This window comes from Sebastes umbrosus, unplaced genomic scaffold (assembly GCF_015220745.1).
Source record: "Sebastes umbrosus isolate fSebUmb1 unplaced genomic scaffold, fSebUmb1.pri scaffold_113_arrow_ctg1, whole genome shotgun sequence".
Classification (NCBI taxonomy): Eukaryota; Metazoa; Chordata; class Actinopteri; order Perciformes; family Sebastidae; genus Sebastes; species Sebastes umbrosus.
The window spans coordinates 17,501-40,786 of NW_023618448.1; the positions used below are offsets into that span (position 1 = coordinate 17,501).

The 23,286-nt window shown below is 49.3% G+C and overlaps 1 protein-coding gene across 1 annotated transcript in view; it reads right to left on the reverse strand.

Moving 5' to 3' along the window:
- The window catches only part of arid4a (AT rich interactive domain 4A (RBP1-like)), a 38,422-nt gene that overhangs the window by 205 nt on the left and 14,931 nt on the right, over nucleotides 1-23,286 (reverse strand). Inside the window, exons 4-26 of the mRNA XM_037762922.1 lie at nucleotides 22,588-22,653; nucleotides 22,198-22,288; nucleotides 20,914-20,993; nucleotides 20,729-20,826; nucleotides 17,672-17,804; nucleotides 16,923-17,002; nucleotides 16,736-16,812; nucleotides 14,770-15,027; nucleotides 10,244-10,338; nucleotides 10,054-10,151; nucleotides 9,619-9,868; nucleotides 8,144-8,376; nucleotides 7,885-8,046; nucleotides 7,711-7,792; nucleotides 7,023-7,242; nucleotides 6,784-6,846; nucleotides 5,250-6,705; nucleotides 5,081-5,219; nucleotides 4,420-5,035; nucleotides 4,228-4,332; nucleotides 2,888-3,040; nucleotides 2,646-2,792; nucleotides 1-1,528 (exon numbers count right to left, since the gene is read on the reverse strand). The exon at nucleotides 1-1,528 is cut by the window's left edge and continues 205 nt beyond it. Coding sequence (XP_037618850.1) covers nucleotides 1,425-1,528; nucleotides 2,646-2,792; nucleotides 2,888-3,040; nucleotides 4,228-4,332; nucleotides 4,420-5,035; nucleotides 5,081-5,219; nucleotides 5,250-6,705; nucleotides 6,784-6,846; nucleotides 7,023-7,242; nucleotides 7,711-7,792; nucleotides 7,885-8,046; nucleotides 8,144-8,376; nucleotides 9,619-9,868; nucleotides 10,054-10,151; nucleotides 10,244-10,338; nucleotides 14,770-15,027; nucleotides 16,736-16,812; nucleotides 16,923-17,002; nucleotides 17,672-17,804; nucleotides 20,729-20,826; nucleotides 20,914-20,993; nucleotides 22,198-22,288; nucleotides 22,588-22,653 — 4,806 coding nt within the window. The 3' untranslated portion in view covers nucleotides 1-1,424. The remainder of the gene's footprint in view (nucleotides 1,529-2,645; nucleotides 2,793-2,887; nucleotides 3,041-4,227; nucleotides 4,333-4,419; nucleotides 5,036-5,080; nucleotides 5,220-5,249; nucleotides 6,706-6,783; nucleotides 6,847-7,022; nucleotides 7,243-7,710; nucleotides 7,793-7,884; nucleotides 8,047-8,143; nucleotides 8,377-9,618; nucleotides 9,869-10,053; nucleotides 10,152-10,243; nucleotides 10,339-14,769; nucleotides 15,028-16,735; nucleotides 16,813-16,922; nucleotides 17,003-17,671; nucleotides 17,805-20,728; nucleotides 20,827-20,913; nucleotides 20,994-22,197; nucleotides 22,289-22,587; nucleotides 22,654-23,286) is intronic.

Genomic DNA, 23,286 nt, shown 5'->3' on the forward strand with positions numbered 1-23,286 from the left:
GTGTGTGTGTGTGTGTGTGTGTGTGTGTGTGTGTGTGTGTGTGTGTGTGTGTGTGTGTGTGTGTACAGGGTCGCTCTCTAACAAAACGCCACGTAGAAAAAACAACGTTGTCGTCGGAGGAAGTTGATTAAAGAACCGTAGAAACAAGCTTCTCTTAAAAAATATTATAAATCCTCTTTACAGGCCGTCAGACGACGTCTCCGATACAGGAAGTGGTTTCACTCTTTACTTTTATTTACAAACGTCCAGGAAGCAGCCGTCTGTCAGGACACCACAGAAGAAAAAGAGTCAGGGAGGAAGAAGAGAGGCGAGGTCTGCTCTGGATGTACGGAAGATCAAAGCTACTAATTTAACTAAATCATCAGAAACAAATCTAAATTAATTCAAATTAAAATAATGTTCAGTTATAATTTTAAGTCATAATCTGAATTTACTAATTCAATATTAAGTTAAAATTGACTTTTATCAAAATTTTACGAATAAAGTCAGTTTCGGTTATTAATTAACTTTGAGTCAACACTGAGATTTTAAATATTAAATCTAAATTCTGAGACATTATTATGAGATTAAATCAATTTAATTTAAATTGTATCTCCAAATTATGACGTAACTTATTATTTTGACTTTTATTAAAAATTAAATCATAATTTGACTTTACTAAATTAAATTGCAAAATTAAGTTTGAAATAAAACGTAATAATATATTTTATTGATAAATGAAATGATACACTGGGACTGTTTTTAATTAGTTCCTCAATTTAATTTCTGTTTATTTTCCCGGCAGTAATGATCTTCCATACATCCACTAACTAAATAAATAAGATTCATTTTTTATTATTTTACAACAAAAACAAAAGTTAATATCTAACATAATATTTCATGTTCTCTCGTTCTCGGATGTGACGTCAGAAACTTTAGATTCTTTTTGTTTGTTTGTTTGTTTTTTTACCAAAATAAAAGCTTTGATTTCATATAAAAACATCACAACAGGAAGTCAGGAAACTTTTGTTTTTTAAATCTTTTTCTGTTTACTTAAAAAAAAAAAAGAGAGTTAATGAAAAGTAACGAGCTGCTTCAGGAAATGAAACCAGCGACCTTTGACCCCTCAGCCCCCAAAAAATAACATGTCACTTTATTTTGAAAAATAGGAGACGCTGAGCAGAAGCACTGAGGACGCATCAGAGGGAGGGAGGAAGGAAGGAAGGAAGGAAGGAGAGTGTTCTGTGGCGGCTGAACAGACGGCTGATGTTTCTCTCCTCCAACAGGAAGTCAGTCCACAGGTGAGGGGGCGGGGCTAAGGTCTGAGGTCAGGTGGTCGTCTCCCCCCCCCCTCTGACCCGGAGGGAGGTTTTTTTTTAGTCTGTAGTTGGGAGGGGGGCGGGGCTGACGGTGTGGTGGTGGGCGGGGCCTGGGTGGGCGTGTCATCACCTGCACTCCACGGCGACGGTGTTCTGAGTGGGCGACGCCGAGGACGGACTCATACCGGTGTCCGAGGAGCCCGACGAGGTGGACGCTGTCGTGTTGGACACTGAGAGAGACAGTAAAGATAAATAATTACTGACAGGATACGGACAAACAAGTACACCGCCTAGGGTGTCCTGGTACCGAGTGCACCGCATAGGGTGTCCTGGTACCGAGTACACCGCCTAGGGTGTCCTGGTACCGAGTACACCGCATAGGGTGTCCTGGTACCGAGTACACCGTAAAGGGTGTCCTGGTACCGAGTACACCGCCTAGGATGTCCTGGTACCGAGTACACCGTAAAGGGTGTCCTGGTACCGAGTACACCGCCTAGGGTGTCCTGGTACCGAGTACACCGCATAGGGTGTCCTGGTACCGAGTACACCGTAAAGGGTGTCCTGGTACCGAGTACACCGCCTAGGATGTCCTGGTACCGAGTACACCGTAAAGGGTGTCCTGGTACCGAGTACACCGCCTAGGATGTCCTGGTACCAAGTACACCGCATAGGGTGTCCAGGTACCGAGTACACCGCCTAGGGTGTCCTGGTACCGAGTACACCGCCTAGGGTGTCCAGGTACCGAGTACACCGCCTAGGATGTCCTGGTACCGAGTACACCGCCTAGGATGTCCTGGTACCGAGTACACCGCATAGGGTGTCCAGGTACCAAGTACACCGCCTAGGATGTCCTGGTACCAAGTACACCGCCTAGGATGTCCTGGTACCAAGTACACCGCCTAGGATGTCCTGGTACCTAGTACACCGCCTAGGATGTCCTGGTACCGAGTACACCGCCTAGGATGTCCTGGTACCGAGTACACCGCATCAGGTGTCCAGGTACCAAGTACACCGCCTAGGATGTCCTGGTACCAAGTACACCGCCTAGGATGTCCTGGTACCGAGTACACCGCATAGGGTGTCCAGGTACCAAGTACACCTCCTAGGATGTCCTGGTACCAAGTACACCGCCTAGGATGTCCTGGTACCGAGTACACCGCCTAGGATGTCCTGGTACCGAGTACACCGCCTAGGATGTCCTGGTACCGAGTACACCGCCTAGGATGTCCTGGTACCGAGTACACCGCCTAGGATGTCCTGGTACCGAGTACACCGCATAGGGTGTCCAGGTATCAAGTACACCGCCTACGGTGGACTGTGTCTCCCAGCATGCCCTGCGTCTCTTACCTTCTCTCTCCTTCTTCTTTAGTCTCTTCCTCCGCCGGTCGATGGACGCCACCTCTGACTTCAGGGTCATGTAGTACTTCCTGATCTCCTGCAGCTTCTCCTGCAGGAAGGAGATCCTGTCCGTGCTGGACATGCTGTCCAGCTCGTCTGGGGGGGGGTGGGTTCATATATTAATTAATTAATAATAATATTATTAATAATAATAATAATAATAATAATAATAATAATCATCAGTGCGTTACCGAGCTGGAAGGTCCACTTGTACGTCCTCTGAGGGGAGAAGTTGTGTTTATCTTTACTGTGAGACGACGGAGACGAGAGACCAGGACACCGAGACTTCTGGGACTTCTGAGACAGAGACAGGCGAGACTGGTCCTCACTGTCACTGCTGTGACCTGGAGGAGGACATAGAGAGGAGGACAGAGAGGAGGAGGACAGAGAGAGTAGGAGGACAGAGAGAGGAGGAGGACAGAGAGAGAGGAGGAGGAGGACAGAGAGAGGAGGATGACAGAGAGAGAGGAGGAGGAGGATAGAGAGGAGGACAGAGAGGAGGACAGAGAGAGAGGAGGAGGACAGAGAGGAGGACAGAGAGAGGAGGACAGAGAGAGAGGAGGAAGAGGACAGAGAGAGGAGGAGGACAGAGAGAGAGGAGGAGGAGGACAGAGAGAGGAGGAGGACAGAGAGAGAGGAGGAGGAGGACAGAGAGAGAGGAGGAGGAGGATAGAGAGGAGGACAGAGAGGAGGAGGAGACAAGGAGGTGAGGAGACTTCCTTGAGGCCAACCTAAAGTCCTTCTCCATGGTCTCCCAGAACTCCTCCCACACCTGGTTTTTACTTTTACGACCGCTACAGCTGGTACCGAGTACACCGCCTAGGGTGTCCTGGTACCAAGTACACCGCCTAGGGTGTCCTGGTACCAAGTACACCGCCTAGGGTGTCCTGGTACCTAGTACACCGCCTAGGATGTCCTGGTACCAAGTACACCGCCTAGGGTGTCCTGGTACCTAGTACACCGCCTAGGATGTCCTGGTACCAAGTACACCGCCTAGGGTGTCCTGGTACCAAGTACACCGCCTAGGGTGTCCTGGTACCAAGTACACCGCCTAGGGTGTCCTGGTACCTAGTACACCGCCTAGGATGTCCTGGTACCAAGTACACCGCCTAGGGTGTCCTGGTACCAAGTACACCGCCTAGGATGTCCTGGTACCAAGTACACCGCCTAGGGTGTCTTGGTACCTAGTACACCGCCTAGGATGTCCTAGTACCAAGTACACCGCCTAGGGTGTCCTGGTACCTAGTACACCGCCTAGGATGTCCTGGTACCAAGTACACCGCCTAGGATGTCCTGGTACCAAGTACACCGCCTAGGATGTCCTGGTACCTAGTACACCGCCTAGGATGTCCTGGTACCTAGTACACCGCCTAGGATGTCCTGGTACCAAGTACACCGCCTAGGATGTCCTGGTACCAAGTACACCGCCTAGGATGTCCTGGTACCAAGTACACCGCCGAGGGTGTTCTGGTCGAAAGCAACGTTTTGTCACGAATCAAATATAAAATGTTTCTAACACCACAATTCTCACCTGCTCCGTTCTTCTCCACCTTCCCGTGTGTGTTGAGTCGTTTCTGGTTGCGTTTCTGTTTCTTGGCCGTCGGGCTCAAGTTACAGTCCATCACTCTCTTCTGACCTGAGGGGTCAAAGGTCACACAGGTCACTCTCTACAACAACTAACCAATCAGGAGTGAGGAGACAGACATACACAGTGTGGTCTCACCTCTGTCCTTGGTCTCCTGCAGGGACAGCAGGGAGGTGGAGGAGGAGGAGGCGGGGCTGGAGTCTCCCTCCTCTTCCCCCCTCGCTGATCCTCTCTCCTCCTCCTCGCCGGCGCTCCTGGCTGGGTGGAGCTCCCCGGGGCTGGAGGCGGAGCTGAGAGCGGCGGCCGGCAGGAAGGGCCTGAGCTGAGGCTGGGGGAGGTGGGGGGAGGGGAAGGAGGCGTGGAGGAGGTGAGGCAGCAGGGCCGGGGCCGGTTGCGACTCCCTTATCATCAGGAGGAGGTGCTCGGGGGCGATGCTGGGCTTCTCCTTCTCGTCCGGGTCGTCCAGGTCCACCTCGTGGCAGACCAGCGCCTCGGGGCCGATCTGTGGCTCCAGCTCCTCGGCGGGGGAGGGGCCCGGGGCCTCCGGGGCAGGGGGGGGCGTCCCAGCATGCACCTCCAGCTCCTTCATGGCTCCGCCCATCAGTCGCTCCTCCGACACCTCCCTCTGCATCTCCTCCACTGGGCGGGGCCAGTCCTCTGCCTTCATCACTCCTTCGCTCCTCCTCTCTGACTCCCCCCTCCGGAGAGGTGAGGACAGGCTTTTGGGTGAAGCGCCGGCAGCCATCTTGGACGGGACGGGGGGGGTTTTAGGTGAAGCTCCAGCAGCCATCTTGGACAGGGCGGGGGAGGGTTTGGGGGAGGCGACCTCCTCCTGCCTCCTGTCGGGGCGGAGCTTCTTGTCGGCCGCTCGCTGCTCTGCTGCCTTACGTTTCAGCGTGATGCTGCTCCTCTCCTCAGGTAACCCCTGCTCCTCCTCCCCCTCCTCCTCCCCCTCTTCCCCCTCCTCTTCCTCGGTGGCGGAGTCAGTGTCTGAGTCAGCGGTGGGGGACTCCGGGGGGAGGTGCTGGGTGGGGAGGCAGCGGAGGACCACCATGGGCTCGTCCTGTCTCTTCAGGACGCTGCGAGGAGGAGACGCCATGTGGGCTGGGCTAGCGGCGGGGGAGATGCAGAGGGGGATTCTGGGAGGCGCTCCAGAGCCTGTCTCCCTGAGGAGGGTCCTGCGACCTTTGACCCTGGGGGAGGACAGAGGAGTGGACCTGCTGTCCTCCTCCTCTGCAGGGGCGGGCTGAGGGGAGGACGCTTGCGCCTCAGGAGACGTCTTGTGTCCGGGCGCAGGAGGAGACGTCTTGTGTCCGGGCGCAGGAGGAGACGTCTTGTTGCCGGGCGGAGGCGGAGCCGTCTTGTTGCCGGGCGCGGGAGGAGCCGTCTTGTTGCCGGGCGCGGGAAGAGACGTCCTGTTGCCGGGCGCGGGAGGAGCCGTCTTGTTGCCGGGCGCGGGAGGAGACGTCCTGTTGCCGGGCGCGGGAGGAGACGTCCTGTTGCCGGGCGCGGGAGGAGACGTCCTGTTGCCGGGCGCGGGAGGAGACGTCCTGTTGCCGGGCGCGGGAGGAGACGTCCTGTTGCAGGGCGCGGGAGGAGACGTCTTAATGCCGGGCGCGGGAGGAGACGTCCTGTTGACGGGCGCGGGAGGAGACGTCCTGTTGACGGGCGCGGGAGGAGACGTCCTGTTGACGGGCGCGGGAGGAGACGTCCTGTTGACGGGCGCGGGAGGAGACGTCCTGTTGCCGGGCGCGGGAGGAGACGTCTTGTTGCAAGGCGCGGGAGGAGACGTCCTGTTGCCGGGCGCGGGAGGAGACGTGTTGTTGCCGGGCGCGGGAGGAGACGTCCTGTTGCAGGGCGCGGGAGGAGACGTCCTGTTGCCGGGCGCGGGAGGAGACGTCCTGTTGCCGGGCGCGGGAGGAGACGTCCTGTTGCCGGGCGCGGGAGGAGACGTCCTGTTGCCGGGCGCGGGAGGAGACGTCCTGTTGCCGGGCGCGGGAGGAGACGTCCTGCTGGGGGACGTCTTGGCGAGCACTTCCTGTGCAGAAGACATGTTGTCTGTCTCTTGGACAGATGCCGTCTTCTTGTCCAGGTTAACCAGCAACATGGCGGCTTCTACTGCTGGCTCCTCCCCCTGCTCCTCCTCCTCCTTTTCTGATTGTATCAAGAATTTGTCAGTTTTCTCCTGAGGCATGCTGGGACACGCCGTTGCCGTGGCGACAGGCAGCGGATCTGCTGTTGCCACGGTGACAGCGTTGTCGTCCTTAGCAGTCTTCGTGACATCGGCGACCTCATTCGTCTCCTCCTCCTTCACCTCTTCTTCCTCCTGGCAGGGCGGGGCTTCGGTCCGCCCTCGCCATGGCGACGTTTTTTTGTCAGGCGGGTCTTCTGATTCGCTGTCCTCTGATGAGTTCCCAGAATCCTCTGCAGAGACGGAGCAGCAGATTCGTTAAATACTATTGGTTAATCACTGAAACTACCAATGACAGGAAGTGACCTTACCGTTGGACGCTCTGTCAGAGTCATACATCCCCGACGTTCTCCTGGTTCTCCTACGAGGAGTGTCTACATGGAGGAGGACACGTCAGAGACAGACACACACACACACACACACACACACACACACACACACACACACACACACACACACACACACACACACACACACACACACACACACACACACACACACACACACACACACACACACACCAGGTCTGAGCATGCTCAGTGTCTCTTACTGTCTCCATTGGCCATGTTGGACGGCGTCTCCGTCCTGCTGCTCTTGCCGTTGGACCGTCCCTCTGCGCTGGGTGTCTTGGAGACGCTGCGTCCCACAGAGCCGGTGGGCGTCGTCCTGATCTGAGGACGACCTCGCTTTGCTCCCGGAGGCTTCACCGCCGCCATCGAAGGCGACCTCTCATCGTCTTTGTCCCTCTCCGTCTCCGGCTCGTCTTTGTTCTGTTAGTGAGAAGGACGGCGTCAAAGTCTGACAACAACAAACACTAGTGAGCATGTCATCACATGACCTGTATCGGATCCACTATAATAGTGAACACTAGTGAACATGTCATCAGATGACCTGTATCAGATCCACTATAATAGTGAACACTAGTGAACATGTCATCACATGACCTGTATCGGATCCACTATAATAGTGAACACTAGTGAACATGTCATCAGATGACCTGTATCAGATCCACTATAATAGTGAACACTAGTGAACATGTCATCAGATGACCTGTATCAGATCCACTATAATAGTGAACACTAGTGAACATGTCATCAGATGACCTGTATCAGATCCACTATAATAGTGAGCATGTCATCACATGACCTGTATCAGATCTGCTATAATAGTGAACACTAGTGAGCATGTGATCACATGACCTGTATCAGGTCCAGGTCACATGACCTTACAGAGCTCACCTTCACCTTCTTCCTCCGCCTCGTCTTCGTCCCTTTCTCCAGGGGCCAGATGATGCGGTCGGCCTTCACCCACTCATCGTACCTGTGGATGAGACATACAGCTGGCAGTGAGCACAGACTCCGCTTCCAACGCCGCCGCCCCTTTAAATGACCACCTGACGGAGGAGAAGTCACCTGACGTTCCAGCCGTAGTAGTGAACCAGGTAGAAATGCTCGCCGTTGTCCACATCCGTCTTCTTGATGTGAGCCTCGTAGATCTTCTGAGTCTTTCCTCGGCCGTACTTCACCCGGACCTTCGTCCCTGTCACCGAGTCGCCGTCCTCCTCATCCTCGCCGCTGACACACACACACACACACACAGAGGGACATCTTTGCCCTGAGTCGGGTCTCTAAGGAACAGTACTGTAGCTCGTATACTAGAAATCTGTCTCACCCGTCTCCTCTGCTCCTCTCCCCCTCCTCCTCCTCCTCTTCATCCTCCTCTTCCTCGTCCTCCTCCTCGTCCTCCTCAGAGCCTCTCTCTGAGTCGTCCATTCTCCTGTTGCTGCGTCTCCTCACCTCCCTCTGCTCCTCCCTGTCTCCTCCTCCTCCTCCTCCTCCCTTCTCTGGTCCAGAGGGAGACTCTCTCTCTGCCTTCAGCTGACTCAGATCACACCTCTTCCTCCCCTACAACCAGACACACTGTACATCAGATCACACCTCTTCCTCCCCTACAACCAGACACACTGTACATCAGATCACACCTCCTCCTCCCCTACAACCAGACACACTGTACATCAGATCATACCTCCTCCTCCCCTACATAATAATACCAGTACTACTACTACTACTACTAATAATAATAGTAATAATAGTAATAATAATATCAGTAATAATAATAATAATAATAATATCAGTAATAATAATAATAATAAAACCAGTAATAATAGTAATAATAATACCAGTAATAATAGTAATAATAATACCAGTAATAATAGTAATAATAATAATAATAGCAGTACTACTACTACTACTACTAATAATAATACCAGTAATAATAGTAATAATAATACCAGTAATAATAATACCAGTAATAATAGTAATAATAATAATAATAATAATAATAATACCAGTACTACTACTAATAATAATAATAATAATAATAATAATAATAATAATAATACCAGTAATAATTATAATAATACCAGTAATAATAATAATAATAATACCAGTAATAATAATACCAGTAATAGTAATAATAATACCAGTAATAATAGTAATAATATCAGTAATAGTAATAATAATAATACCAGTAATAATAGTAATAATAATAATACCAGTAATAGTAATAATAATAATAATAATAATAATAATAATACCAGTAATAATATAATAATACCAGTAATAGTAATAATAATAATAATACCAATAATGATAATAATACCAGTAATAATAGTAATGATAATAATAATAATACCAGTAATAATAGTACCAGTAATAGTAATAATAATAATACCGGTAATAATAGTAATAATAATAATAATAATACCAGTAATAATATAATAATAATAATAATACCAGTAATAATATAATAATAATACCAGTAATAGTAATAATAATACCAGTAATAATAGTAATAATAATAATAATACCAGTAATAATAATAATACCAGTAATAATAATAATAATAATACCAGTAATAATAATAATAATAATAATAATACCAGTAATAATAGTAATAATACCAATACCAGTAAGAATAGTAATAATAATAATAATAATAATACCAGTAATAATAGTAATAATAATAATAATAATACCAGTAATAATAGTAATAGTAATAGTGATAATAATTATAAGAATAGTAATAATTATAATACTAATAATTATAATAAAGCTAATTAAAGGTGGTCTGAAGTGTGGTCTCACCCTCGGAGACGAATGTCTCTCCTTCACCTCCTCCTTCTCGCTCTCACTCTCTGACTCCGCCTCCTCCCTCTTGACATCGACAGGCTCCTCCTCCTGCTCCTCCTCTGGCGGCGGCGTAGAGGGCTTGTCAAGCTCCGCCCCCGCCTGCCTCTGATTGGCCGGTGTGGTGGGCGGGCGGGGGTTGTTGTGATGGATGGTCCTGAAGGTGATGGAGGCAGAGCGGCAGTACTCCTCGAAGCCGTACAGGTACCTGAGGACACAGAGGACAGGGTCAACAAACACCAGGGGGCTGATGGGTAACAGGGAGACCAGCAGGAGGACCAGCAGGACCACAGGAGGACCAGCAGGACCACAGGAGGACCAGCAGGACCAGGTGCATCAGGTGGACCAGCAGGAGGACCAGGTGCACCAGGTGGACCAGGTGTGTTCTCTTACTTCTTGTAGGCCGTCTTGACGTTGTAAGACGCAGCAGAGTTCAGGACGGGGATCCCCAGATCCATGTAGATCTGCTTCCACACGGTCCCAGACTCAATCTGCAACACGCAACAACAACAGGAAGTGACATCACAGGACTTCAAGTAGAGAGACAGACAGGTGGACAGACAGACAGGTGGACAGTCCTCACCTTGTGGCAGCCTCCCTGGAGATAGACCAGTCTGAAGAGCTTGAAGAGGTTCAGGTCTTTATAACCCAACACTGGAGGCTTGTTGATGGGAGTCCCTGATGGACAGACAGAAACCATGTTAGTGTCCTCTGATGGTCCCATAGACCATGTTAGTGTCCTCTGACCCCCATAGACCATGTTAGTGTCCTCTGATGGTCCCATAGACCAGCCATTCTCAACCAGTGGGCCGCGGCCCACCGGTGTGCCGCAGAGCGCCATCTAGTGGGCCGCGGAGGCAGTGGTACTAGATTATTGTTTTATTATTATTTAGCAAAGTGAACAGGTAAAACCTAAAGGAGGTAAAACCTAAAGCAGGTAAAACCTAAAGGAGGTAAAACCTAAAGCAGGTAAAACCTAAAGCAGGTAAAACCTAAAGCAGGTAAAACCTAAAGGAGGTAAAACCTAAAGCAGGTAAAACCTAAAGCAGGTAAAACCTAAAGCAGGTAAAACCTAAAGCAGGTAAAACCTAAAGGAGGTAAAACCTAAAGCAGGTAAAACCTAAAGCAGGTAAAACCTAAAGCAGGTAAAACCTAAAGGAGGTAAAACCTAAAGCAGGTAAAACCTAAAGGAGGTAAGATGCCAGCTGCTGTAAAACCAAAGCCTATTGAAGGAGGCTGAGACACGGGCGGACACGGGTCTTGTATTGGGTATAACACATGCGCAGTGTAACTGGAGCTGCGGTCGTGCGTTGCGATTGGCTCAATTTCGGCGAGTGCAGAGCAGATATTACTGCGCATGTGCGGTACCCGAAGGCGCGTTGATTAAGTGTGACCCAACCTCCTTCAATAGGCCTTGTGTAAAAACACCAAACATCATCAGGTAGAGACAAACGTGTTTGCCACTGTTAGCTAGCTAACGTTCTCGGATGCAGTGAGACAAAATGGATCGGTTTTTAAAGCGAAAAAGTGATGTGGGAGACAACCCTGCGCCAGTAAAAGCTCCGAAGCGTGTGGTGAGGAAATATGACCCTGAATACATTAAATTTGGATTCGTAATGGCAGGCAGTGATGCTGAGCCCAAGGCACAATGTGTTGAAATCTTGTGAAATGAGGCGCTAAACCCATCGAAGCTCCAGAGACACTTAAACACAAAACACCCAGGATGTGTCGAGAAGCCAAACGAATATTTCCTAAGGAAAAGGGACGGGCTTCAGGCACAACAGAAAGTCATCACAACATTAACAACTCAGTCAAAAGCCACTTTGAAAGCTAGCTACATGGTTGCTGCTCGTGTAGCTCGTAGCAAGAAACCCTTTACGATTGCAGAGGAGCTTATTTTGCCAAGCGCTGTGGATATGTGCCGAGAGTTACTGGGGGAAGCCGCTGCAACCAAAATGCAGTCAATACCCCTCTCCAATGACACCGTGAGCAGAAGAACTACTGACATGAGTGATGACATCGAATGCCAACTTCTGGAAGGAATAAAGGCAAGCCCATACTTTGCCATACAGCTGGACGAGTCGACTGACGTTAGCAATGCCGCTTTATTGTTCGTTTTTGTAAGATACTGCAAGGACAGTAATCTTCACGAGGATCTATTGTTTTGCAAGGAGCTTCCAACAAGAACAACGGCAGATCATGTAATGCGCTGCCTTGATGATTACTTCACCGAAAAAGGTCTTGATTGGAAATACTGTACAGGTGTTTGCACAGACGGCGCTGCATCAATGACGGGAAGACATCGTGGTGTTGTCAAACAGATCCAGGAGAGGGCGCCAGACGCCAAGTGGACGCACTGTTTCTTACATCGGGAAAGTCTAGCTACAAAGCAGATGTCACCAGAACTGCATGAAGTCATGAACGTGGCTGTGAAAACTGTTAACTATATTAAGAAAAATGCACTCAACTCAAGGTGTTTTGCTGCTTTGTGTGAAAGACTTGATGCAGATCATTTGCAGATCTGTTGTACCACAGTGAAGTAAGGTGGCTTTCAAGGGGACATGTGCTTAATCGCCTTTTTGAACTGAGAGAAGAAGTGCACACATTTCTGGAAGAGCAGCACTCCCCTCTTGCTGAGCATTACACTGATGGTAAACTGGCCTACTTATCAGATCTATCTGACCAGTTAAATCAGCTCAATATATCAATGCAAGGCAGAAACAGCACAGTGTTTTTGGTTTCAGACAAAATTGAGGGCTTCAAGAAAAAACGTATTCTGTGGAACAGAAGAGTCAAGGAGGGACGATTTGACGTGTTTTCACTCCTCAGTGAAACTTTGGAAGCCACTCCTCATGTCAACATATCCAGTGTTATAACCCAGCATTTGACTCAGTTGTCAGGAAAGTTTACAGACTACTTCCCAGAAGATGCACGAGATGGAAACCTTTGGATTTTGGACCCTTTCTCTGTGGATCCTGCTTCAGAAGACATAGCTCTCTCCACTGTGTCGGAAAATGAACTGATGGAACTATCAGCAGACAGCAGCCTGAAGCTTCAGCTCACACAAGTAGACCTTGCTTCATTCTGGATACTGGCTGCCAGTCAATATCCCTCTCTGTCAAAACGGGCAATCAAATTTCTGTTGCCTTTCACCACCACCTATTTATGTGAGTCAGGGTTTTCCATTGTGACTGTCACAAAATCAAAGGCAAGGAACAAACTGAAAGCAACTTTGAATGCTACTCTGCGTGTCAGCCTCTCACCCATCCCACCACCACTTCATCTCATCATCTCCCAGAGGCAAGCCCAAGTGTCTCACTGAGGGTAAGCAGAATATGTATTTTGGTCATTACAGCTGACAGTGGCATAACACATATCATCATAACACATATCATCATAACACATATCTACATAACACATATCTACATAACACATATCATCATAACACATATCATCATAACACATATCATCATAACACATATTATCATAACACATATCTACATAACACATATCATCATAACACATATCTACAGCCCACTTTATTATTTGTTGTATAAACATGTTAGGTTTTTTACTCATTTATTTGGGAAGGTGGTCCTCGGAAATGTTTTGACAATCACAAGTGGGCCTTCAGTTGCAAAAGGTTGAGAACCCCTGAACTAGACCATGTTAGTGTCCTCTGACCCTCATAGACCATGTTAGTGTCCTCTGACCCTCATAGACCATGTTAGTGTCCTCTGACCCTCATAGACCATGTTAGTGTCCTCTGACCCTCATAGACCATGTTAGTGTCCTCTGACCCCCACAGACCATGTTAGTGTCCTCTGACCCCCATAGACCATGTTAGTGTCCTCTGACCCCCTTAGACCATGTTAGTGTCCTCTGACCCTCATAGACCATGTTAGTGTCCTCTGACCCCCTTAGACCATGTTAGTGTCCTCTGACCCTCATAGACCATGTTAGTGTCCTCTGACCCCCATAGACCATGTTAGTGTCCTCTGACCCTCATAGACCATGTTAGTGTCCTCTGACCCCCATAGACCATGTTAGTGTCCTCTGACCCCCATAGACCATGTTAGTGTCCTCTGACCCTCATAGACCATGTTAGTGTCCTCTGACCCCCATAGACCATGTTAGTGTCCTCTGACCCCCTTAGACCATGTTAGTGTCCTCTGACCCCCATACTAGTAGCTAGTATCTAGTAATGCTAGTAGTGCTAGTAGCCAGTAGCTAGTAGCTAGTAGCTAGTAGTGCCAGTAGCTAGTAGTGCTAGTAGCTAGTAGCTAGTAGTGCTAGTAGCTAGTAGCTAGTGGTGCTAGTAGCTAGTAGTGCCAGTAACTAGTAGTGCTAGTAGCTAGTAGTGCTAGTAGCTAGTAGCTAGTAGTGCTAGTAGCTAGTAGCTAGTAGTGCTAGTAGCTAGTAGTGCTAGTAGCTAGTAGCTAGTAGTGCTAGTAGCTAGTAGTGCTAGTAGCTAGTAGTGCTAGTAGCTAGTAGTGCTAGTAGCTAGTAGCTAGTAGCTAGTAGTGCTAGTAGCTAGTAGTGCCAGTAACTAGTAGTGCTAGAAGCTAGTAGTGCTAGTAGCTAGTAGCTAGTAGTGCTAGTAGCTAGTAGTGCTAGTAGCTAGTAGTCCCAGTAACTAGTAGTGCTAGTAGCTAGTAGTGCTAGTAGCTAGTAGCGCTAGTAACTAGTAGTGCTAGTAGCTAGTAGTGCTAGTAGTGCTAGTAGCTAGTAGTGCCAGTAACTAGTAGTGCTAGTAGCTAGTAGTGCTAGTAGCTAGTAGCTAGTAGTGCTAGTAGTGCTAGTAGCTAGTAGCGCTAGTAACTAGTAGTGCTAGTAGCTAGTAGTGCCAGTAACTAGTAGTGCTAGTAGCTAGTAGTGCTAGTAGCTAGTAGCTAGTAGTGCTAGTAGCTAGTAGTGCCAGTAACTAGTAGTGCTAGTAGCTAGTAGTGCTAGTAGCTAGTAGCGCTAGTAACTAGTAGTGCTAGTAGCTAGTAGTGCTAGTAGCCAGTAGCGGCGTCAGCGTAGCTCTGCTGCTGGGACCAACTGCTACTGATAGTAATCCATTAGTGATATATCTGTTGTCGGTGTCTGGGTTTATATCCGTCTCACCTCGGTCCTCCATGAACTTGTAGAGCTGCTGCAGGAAGTGGTCTCTCTCCTCCGGGTCCAGCTCTTCCTCCGGCTCCTCCTTTATGTACTTCTTCTTCTTCTTCTTCTCCTCTTCGTCCTCCTCGTCAGCATCGCTCCCCTTCTCCTCTTCGTCGTCCTCATCGTCACTGGAGGACGAGTCCAGGATCTGACTCATGTCCATCTTCCACACATCTGGGACCTCCCCGGTCCTCAGGAAGTCCTGGGCCGCCTCAAAACCTGGGGGAGGAGCAGGAGGAGGAGGAGAGAGGAGGAGGAGGAGGAGGAGAGGAGGGAGAGAGGAGAGAGTAAGGGAGAAGAGGAGGAGAGAAAGAGGAGGAGGAGAGAGGAGGAGGAGAGGAGGAGAGAAAGAGGAGGAGGAGAGAGTAAGGGAGAAGAGGAGAGAAAGAGGAGGAGAGAGTAGGAGAGAAGGAGGAGGGAGAGAGGAGAGAGGAGGAGGAGGAGAGGAGGGAGAGAGGAGAGAGTAAGGGAGAAGAGGAGGAGAGAAAGAGGAGGAGGAGAGAGGAGGAGGAGGAGGAGAGGAGGAGAGAGTAAGGGAGAAGAGGAGAGAAAGAGGAGGAGAGAGGAGGAGGAGGAGAGAAGGAGGAGGGAGAGAGGAGAGAGTAAGGGAGAAGAGGAGGAGAGAAAGAGGAGGAGGAGGAGAGGAGGAGGAGGGAGAGAGGAGAGAGTAAGGGAGAAGAGGAGAGAAAGAGGAGGAGGAGAGAGGAGGAGGAGGAGGAGAGGAGGATGGAGAGAGAGGAGAGAGTAAGGGAGAGAGGGAGGAGGTAGGGAAAGAGGAGAGAGGAAAGAAAGAGGAGGAGAGAGAGAGCAGGAGGAGGAGAGGAGGAGAGAGAGAGGAAGAGGAAGGGGAAGAGAGAGGAGAGACGAGGTAGGGAGGGAGGAGGGAAGGAGGGAGGAGGAGAGAGGGAGAGAGGAGGAAGGGTGGGAGGGAGAGAGGGAGAGAGTGAGACGAGGAGGAGGGAGGGAGGGAAAGGAGGAGAGAGAGAGAGGAGGAGGAGGGAGGGAGAGAGGAGAGAGAGAGAGGAGGAGGAGGGAGGGAGGAGAGAGGAGGGAGGGAGAGGAGGAGGAGGGAGGGAGGGAGAGAGGAGGGAGGGAGGCGGTAGAGAGGGAGAGGAGGAGAGAGGGAGAGCGGAGGGAGGAGGGAGGAGGGAGGGAGAGGAGGAGAGAGGGAGAGAGGAGGGAGGGAGGGAGGCAGTAGAGAGGGAGAGAGAGAGGGAGAGAGGGAGGCAGTAGAGAGGGAGAGGAGGAGAGAGGGAGGAGGAGAGAGAGAGAGAGGATGGAGAGAGGGAGAGGAGGAGGACAAGGGGGGAGAGAGGAGGAGGACAAGGGGGAGAGAGGAGGAGAGAGAGGGAGAGAGGATGGAGAGAGGGAGAGGAGGAAGACAAGGGGGGAGAGAGGAGGAGAGAGAGAGAGAGGATGGAGAGAGGGAGAGGAGGAGGACAAGGGGGGAGAGAGGAGGAGGACAAGGGGGAGAGAGGAGGAGAGAGAGGGAGAGAGGATGGAGAGAGGGAGAGGAGGAAGACAAGGGGGAGAGAGGAGGAGAGAGGGAGAGAGGATGGAGAGAGGGAGAGGAGGAGGACAAGGGGGGGAGAGAGGAGGAGGACAAGGGGGAGAGAGGAGGAGAGAGAGGGAGAGAGGATGGAGAGAGGGAGAGGAGGAAGACAAGGGGGGAGAGAGGAGGAGAGAGGATGGAGAGAGGGAGAGGAGGAGGACAAGGGGGGGAGAGAGGAGGAGGACAAGGGGGAGAGAGGAGGAGAGAGAGGGAGAGGATGGAGAGAGGGAGAGGAGGAAGACAAGGGGGGAGAGAGGAGGAGCAGCATGAGGTAAACGTTGAAGGAGGAAATTAAAACACAGAAGGAGAGTGACCGTTGAGCTGTGACAGTTGAGTCTAGTGCCCTGGTGCATTGTGGGAGTCGTAGTGCCTCACCTCTCCTGCTGGAGAACTCAGACCTGGTGGAGCCAATGGAGCTGAAGGTGTGAACATGTCTCCTCGCCACCGTGTAGCTGCAGGACAACAGGAAACAGGAAGGAGGTGAGACTCAGCTGATCAGTTCGTGATCAACGATCAATAAGAAGAAGAAGAAGAAGAAGAAGAAGAAGAAGAAGAAACTCACAACTTGGAGTCGCTGAAGGCTCTGACCAGACACTGGTCCTTCTTCACCACGACTTCATCGTTACAGCTGGGAGACACCACCTGAGGGAGGGAGGGAGGGAGACATCAGACCTCTGGGACCGTCTCTGAGGGACGGGGTTGATTAGTGAGACATGTTCCTACTCCTTCTGTGTCCTCTGGGACGGTCTCTGAGGGACGGGTCTCTGAGGGACGGGCTGATTAGTGAGACATGTTTCTACTCCTTCTGTGTCCTCTGGGACGGTCTCTGAGGGACGGGGTTGATTAGTGAGACATGTTTCTACTCCTTGTGTGTCCTCTGGGACGGTCTCTGAGGGACGTGGTTGATTAGTGAGACATGTTTCTACTCCTTCTGTGTCCTCTGGGACGGTCTCTGAGGGACGGGGTTGATTAGTGAGACATGTTTCTACTCCTTGTGTGTCCTCTGAGACGGTCTCTGAGGGACGGGGTTGATTAGTGAGACATGTTTCTACTCCTTCTGTGTCCTCTGGGACGGTCTCTGAGGGACGGGGTTGATTAGTGAGACATGTTTCTACTCCTTGTGTGTCCTCTGAGACGGTCTCTGAGGGACGGGGTTGATTAGTGAGACATGTTTCTACTCCTTCTGTGTCCTCTGGGACGGTCTCTGAGGGACGGGGTTGATTAGTGAGACATGTTTCTACTCCTTGTGTGTCCTCTGGGACGGTCTCTGAGGGACGGACAGGGTGAGTGTGTGAGTGGCGGGGTGTTTACCAGAGCCAGGTACCAGCTGCTGCTCTCCTCTTCACTCTCTATGCTGCAGATCTTTCCCAGCAGCTCATCGTTCAGCCTCCTCTTGTCCTCCTCCTCATCCTCACTGGAAGAAGACTCCTTCTCCTCATCAGCCCTGAGAGACACAGAGTGAGAGTGAGAGTGAGAGAGTTTGAGAGAGAGAGAGTGAGAGAGTAAGTGAGAGAGAGAGAGAGAGTGAGAGAGAGAGAGAGTGAGAGTTTGAGAGAGAGAGAGAGAGAGAGAGAGTGTGAGAGTAAGTGAGAGAGAGCGAGAGTGAGAGTTAGAGAGTAAGTGAGAGAGAGAGAGAGTGAGTGAGAGAGTTTGAGAGTAAGTGAGAGAGTGAGAGTGAGTAAGTGAGAGAGAGAGAGTGAGAGAGAGAGTGAGAGTTTGAGAGAGAGAGAGAGTGTGAGAGTAAGTGAGAGAGAGCGAGAGTGAGAGTTAGAGTTAGAGAGTAAGTGAGAGAGAGAGTGAGAGTTTGAGAGAGTGAGTGAGAGTGAGAGTGAGTGAGTGAGTGTGAGTGAGAGAGTGAGAAAGTGAGAGAGGGAGAGAGAGGGAGAGTTTGAGAGAGAGAGAGAGAGAGAGTGAGAGTTAGAGAGTGAGAGAGAGAGAGTGAGTGAGAGAGTTTGAGAGTAAGTGAGAGAGAGTTAGAGAGTGAGAGAGAGAGAGTGATAGAGAGAGAGAGAGTGAGAGTTTGAGAGAGAGAGAGTGAGAGTTAGAGTTAGAGAGTGAGAGAGTAAGTGAGAGAGAGAGAGTGAGAGTTTGAGAAAGAGAGTAAGAGTTAGAGAGTAAGTGAGAGAGAGAGAGTGAGTGAGAGTGAGAGAGTGAGAGTGAGTAAGTGAGAGAGTTTGAGAGAGAGTGTGAGAGTAAGTGAGAGAGTGAGAGTTAGAGAGTTAGAGAGTAAGTGAGAGAGAGAGAGAGAGTGAGTAAGTGAGAGAGAGAGAGAGAGAGAGTGAGAGTTTGAGAGAGAGAGAGAGAGAGAGAGTGAGAGTTAGAGAGTAAGTGTGAGAGAGAGTTTGAGAGAGTGAGAGAGAGAGTGAGAGAGAGGTAGTGAGAGTGAGAGAGTAAGTGAGAGAGAGAGTGAGTGAGAGAGTAAGTGAGAGAGTGAGAGTGAGAGAGTTAGAGAGTGAGAGAGAGAGAGAGTGAGAGTTTGAGAGAGATAGAGAGAGTGAGAGTTAGAGAGTTAGAGAGTAAGTGAGAGAGAGAGTTTGAGAGAGTGAGAGAGAGAGTGAGAGAGAGGTAGTGAGAGTGAGAGAGTAAGTCAGAGAGAGAGAGTGAGTGAGAGAGTTTGAGAGTAAGTGAGAGAGTGAGAGTGAGAGAGTTAGAGAGTGAGAGAGAGAGTGAGTAAGTGAGAGAGAGAGAGAGTGAGAGAGAGAGAGAGAGTGAGAGTTTGAGAGAGAGAGAGAGAGTGTGAGAGTAAGTGAGAGAGAGCGAGAGTGAGAGTTAGAGTTAGAGAGTAAGTGAGAGAGAGAGTGAGAGTTTGAGAGAGTGAGTGAGAGTGAGAGTGAGTGAGTGTGAGTGAGAGAGTGAGAAAGTGAGAGAGGGAGAGAATGTGAGAGAGAGAGAGAGTGAGAGTTTGAGAGAGAGAGTGTGAGAGTAAGTGAGAGAGTGAGAGTGAGAGAGTTAGAGAGTGAGAGAGAGAGTGAGTAAGTGAGAGAGAGAGAGAGTGAGAGAGAGAGAGAGAGTGAGAGTTTGAGAGAGAGAGAGAGAGAGAGAGAGTGTGAGAGTAAGTGAGAGAGAGCGAGAGTGAGAGTTAGAGAGTAAGTGAGAGAGAGAGAGTGAGAGTTTGAGAGAGTGAGTGAGAGTGAGAGTGAGTGAGTGTGAGTGAGAAAGTGAGAGAGGGAGAGAATGTGAGAGAGAGAGAGAGAGTGAGAGTTTGAGAGAGAGAGTGTGAGAGTAAGTGAGAGAGAGAGAGAGAGAGTGAGAGTTAGAGAGTTAGAGAGTAAGTGAGAGAGAGAGTGAGAGAGTTAGAGAGTGAGAGAGTGAGTAAGTGAGAGAGAGAGAGAGAGTTTGAGAGAGAGTGAGAGTTAGAGAGTAAGTGTGAGAGAGAGTTTGAGAGAGTGAGTGAGAGAGAGAGTGAGCGTAAGTGAGAGAGAGAGATAGTGAGAGTGACAGAGTAAGTGAGAGAGAGAGAGTGAGTGAGAGAGTTTGAGAGTAAGTGAGAGAGTGAGAGTGAGAGAGAGTGAGTAAGTGAGAGAGAGAGAGAGAGTGAGAGAGAGTGAGAGTTTGAGAGAGAGAGAGTGTGAGAGTAAGTGAGAGAGAGCGAGAGTGAGAGTTAGAGAGTAAGTGAGAGAGAGAGTTTGAGAGAGTGAGTGAGTGAGTGAGAGTGAGAGTTTGAGAGAGTGAGTGAGAGTGAGAGAGTGAGAGTGAGAGTGAGTGAGAGAGAGAGGGAGAAAGTGAGAGAGGGAGAGAATGTGAGAGAGAGAGTGAGAGTTTGAGAGTGAGAGAATGTGAGAGTGAGAGTGTGAGTGCGAGAAAGTGAGAGAGTGAGAGTTTGAGAGTGAGAGAATGTGAGAGTGAGAGTGCGAGAAAGTGAGAGAGTGAGACAGACAGACAGACAGACAGGTAGAGAATCAGTATTACAGTTTACAGTAAACAGGAAGTGGTCGTGATCTGGTTCCAGGTAGCAGCTTCATTACTAACACTGTTTACCATCGGCAGAGCATTTTGGAACATGTTTCTTGGGCGCTCCCCACATCATCATCAGCTGCTCATCCCACATGATCCTTACAAGTGTGACCTCATTGTGAAGGTCAATAAACAGGCTTTCCAACCATGTACAATACAATGACCATTAGCATCACCATTAGCATTGGAACAACAGAGAAATAATCCACCAAACACCAGTTAACTACTTGTGTTTCCCAGTTTATTTCTCTATCTGTTGTATGTAAATATAAAGTAGGACTGAGACGATTCCTTCAGTAACTCAAGTAATTAGATTACTAAAACTCATGGATACACATTGTTTGCCTCCAGGCTTCGTATCTGTGGTTTAATCACATGTAGTTTATAGAGAAAGTTTAAAGGACGGAGACTCACACAGCCTGTGATGAACGCCGCCCGCCGCGGTTGGACTTCTTGCCGATGACCGGAGTACCGAAATGCTCCGGGTTGGTGAGCGGCAGCTGGTCCAACGTCTGGGAGACAATGAGGAGACGGTGTTAGATGTTCTCTGGTGGAGGTATACCAACCTGAGAAGTGGTTCCTCTGTCTGTCAGACTCACCTCACTCTCTGCAAAATGTCTCTCTCCCTTCAGACACAGAGACGTACGACGAAGAGTCTTCTCATCTCCGTCATCAAACACTGAAACACACACACACACACACTTCAGTTATCTGACCTTTGACCTGTGAACTCTGTGGTCGCTCCAGTCAGCCAATCAGAGAGAGGGGGTGGGGCTGAAGAGCTGCTGACTGACTGCAGTGAGTGACGGACAGGTCTCTCCTCTCCTCTGGCAGTCGCTACCGGCAGAGCGCTACCGGCAGAGTGCTACCGGAAGAGCGCTACCGACAGACAGTTACCGACGGACAGTTACCGACGGACAGTAACCGACAGACTGCTACCGATAGACAGTAACCGACAGACAGTAACCGACAGACAGTAATCGACAGACAGTAACCGACAGACTGCTACCGATAGACAGTAACCGACAGACAGTAACCGACAGACAGTAACCGACAGACTGCTACCGACAGACAGTAACCGACAGACAGTAACCGACAGACAGTAACCGATAGACAGTAATCGACAGACTGCTACCGATAGACAGTAACCGATAGACAGTAACCGACAGACTGCTACCGATAGACAGTAACCGATAGACAGTAACCGATAGACAGTAACCGACAGACAGTAACCGACAGACAGTTACCGACAGACAGTAACCGACAGACAGTAACCGACAGACAGTAACCGATAGACAGTAATCGACAGACTGCTACCGATAGACAGTAACCGATAGACAGTAACCGATAGACAGTAACCGACAGACTGCTACCGATAGACAGTAACCGATAGACAGTAACCGATAGACAGTAACCGACAGACTGCTACCGATAGACAGTAACCGATAGACAGTAACCGATAGACAGTAACCGATAGACAGTAACCGATAGACAGTAACCGATAGACAGTAATCGACAGACTGCTACCGATAGACAGTAACCGATAGACAGTAACCGATAGACAGTAACCGACAGACTGCTACCGATAGACAGTAACCGATAGACAGTAACCGATAGACAGTAACCGACAGACAGCTACCGACAGACTGCTACCGACAGACTGCTATCCGTGTAAACCAAAGTGCTATCCTCTTCCTGTTTCTGGTTGACTTTTTACAGCGAATTGGCGTTTGAGACCGTATGACTGACTGACTGACACGCCCAATAGAGTTGTCTACGAGAGGAGGACAGCGTTTCGGCGTCGCTCCACCGGATCCCGATTGCACCGAACCGTGACTCCTGCTCTAGTGTGGACCAATCAGCAGGCTGGAACAGAGACTCACCCACGGTGTAGAGGCTGGCGTCCGACAGCTTACTGATGACGGCCTCGCTGGATAAACCCTCGTTAGTCTTCACCTCCACCGTGGAGCCCACCTGGAGGACAAACACACCTGTCTCATTAACATATTCAGGTCTCATCATCACCACCGTCATCATCATCATCATCACCACCGTCATCATCATCACCACCGTCATCTTCATCATCAACATCACCACCATCATCATCATCATCACCACCACCACCGTCGTCGTCGTCGTCGTCATCATCATCATCATCATCATCATCATCACCACCGTCATCATCATCGTCATCATCACCACCACCATCATCATCATCATCATCACCATCGTCATCTTCATCATCAACATCACCACCATCATCATCATCATACCTTCAGTTGTCCTTTGACCTGGTCGTCCTGAACCACCTGGGACGTACTTTCACCTTTCAGGTTCACCTGAAGACACAGAGACATGAAGAGGATGAAGACAAACAGAGAGACATGTAGACAATAGTCTCTACGTAGTGTACAGCGTAGTTTACATAGTGTTTACGTAGTGTACGTTGTGTACGTAGACATAGTTTACATAGTGTGTATGTAGACGTAGTTTACATAGTGTGTACGTAGACGTAGTTTACTTAGTGTACGTAGACATAGTTTACTTAGTGTACGTAGACAGTTCACAGTGTTTACGTAGACATAGTTTACATAGTGTGTACGTGGTGTACGTATTGTACGTAGACATAGTTTACAGTGTTTACGTAGACAGTTTACATAGTGTGTACGTAGTGTACATAGACATAGTTTACATAGTGTGTACGTAGACAGTTTACATAGTGTGTACGTAGACGTAGTTTACATAGTGTGTACGTAGGCGTAGTTTACATAGTGTGTACGTAGGCGTAGTTTACATAGTGTGTACGTAGGCGTAGTTTACATAGTGTGTACGTAGACGTAGTTTACATAGTGTGTACGTAGACGTAGTTTACATAGTGTGTATGCAGACGTAGTTTACATAGTGTGTACGCAGACGTAGTTTACATAGTGTGTACGTAGACGTAGTTTACATAGTGTACGTAGACGTAGTTT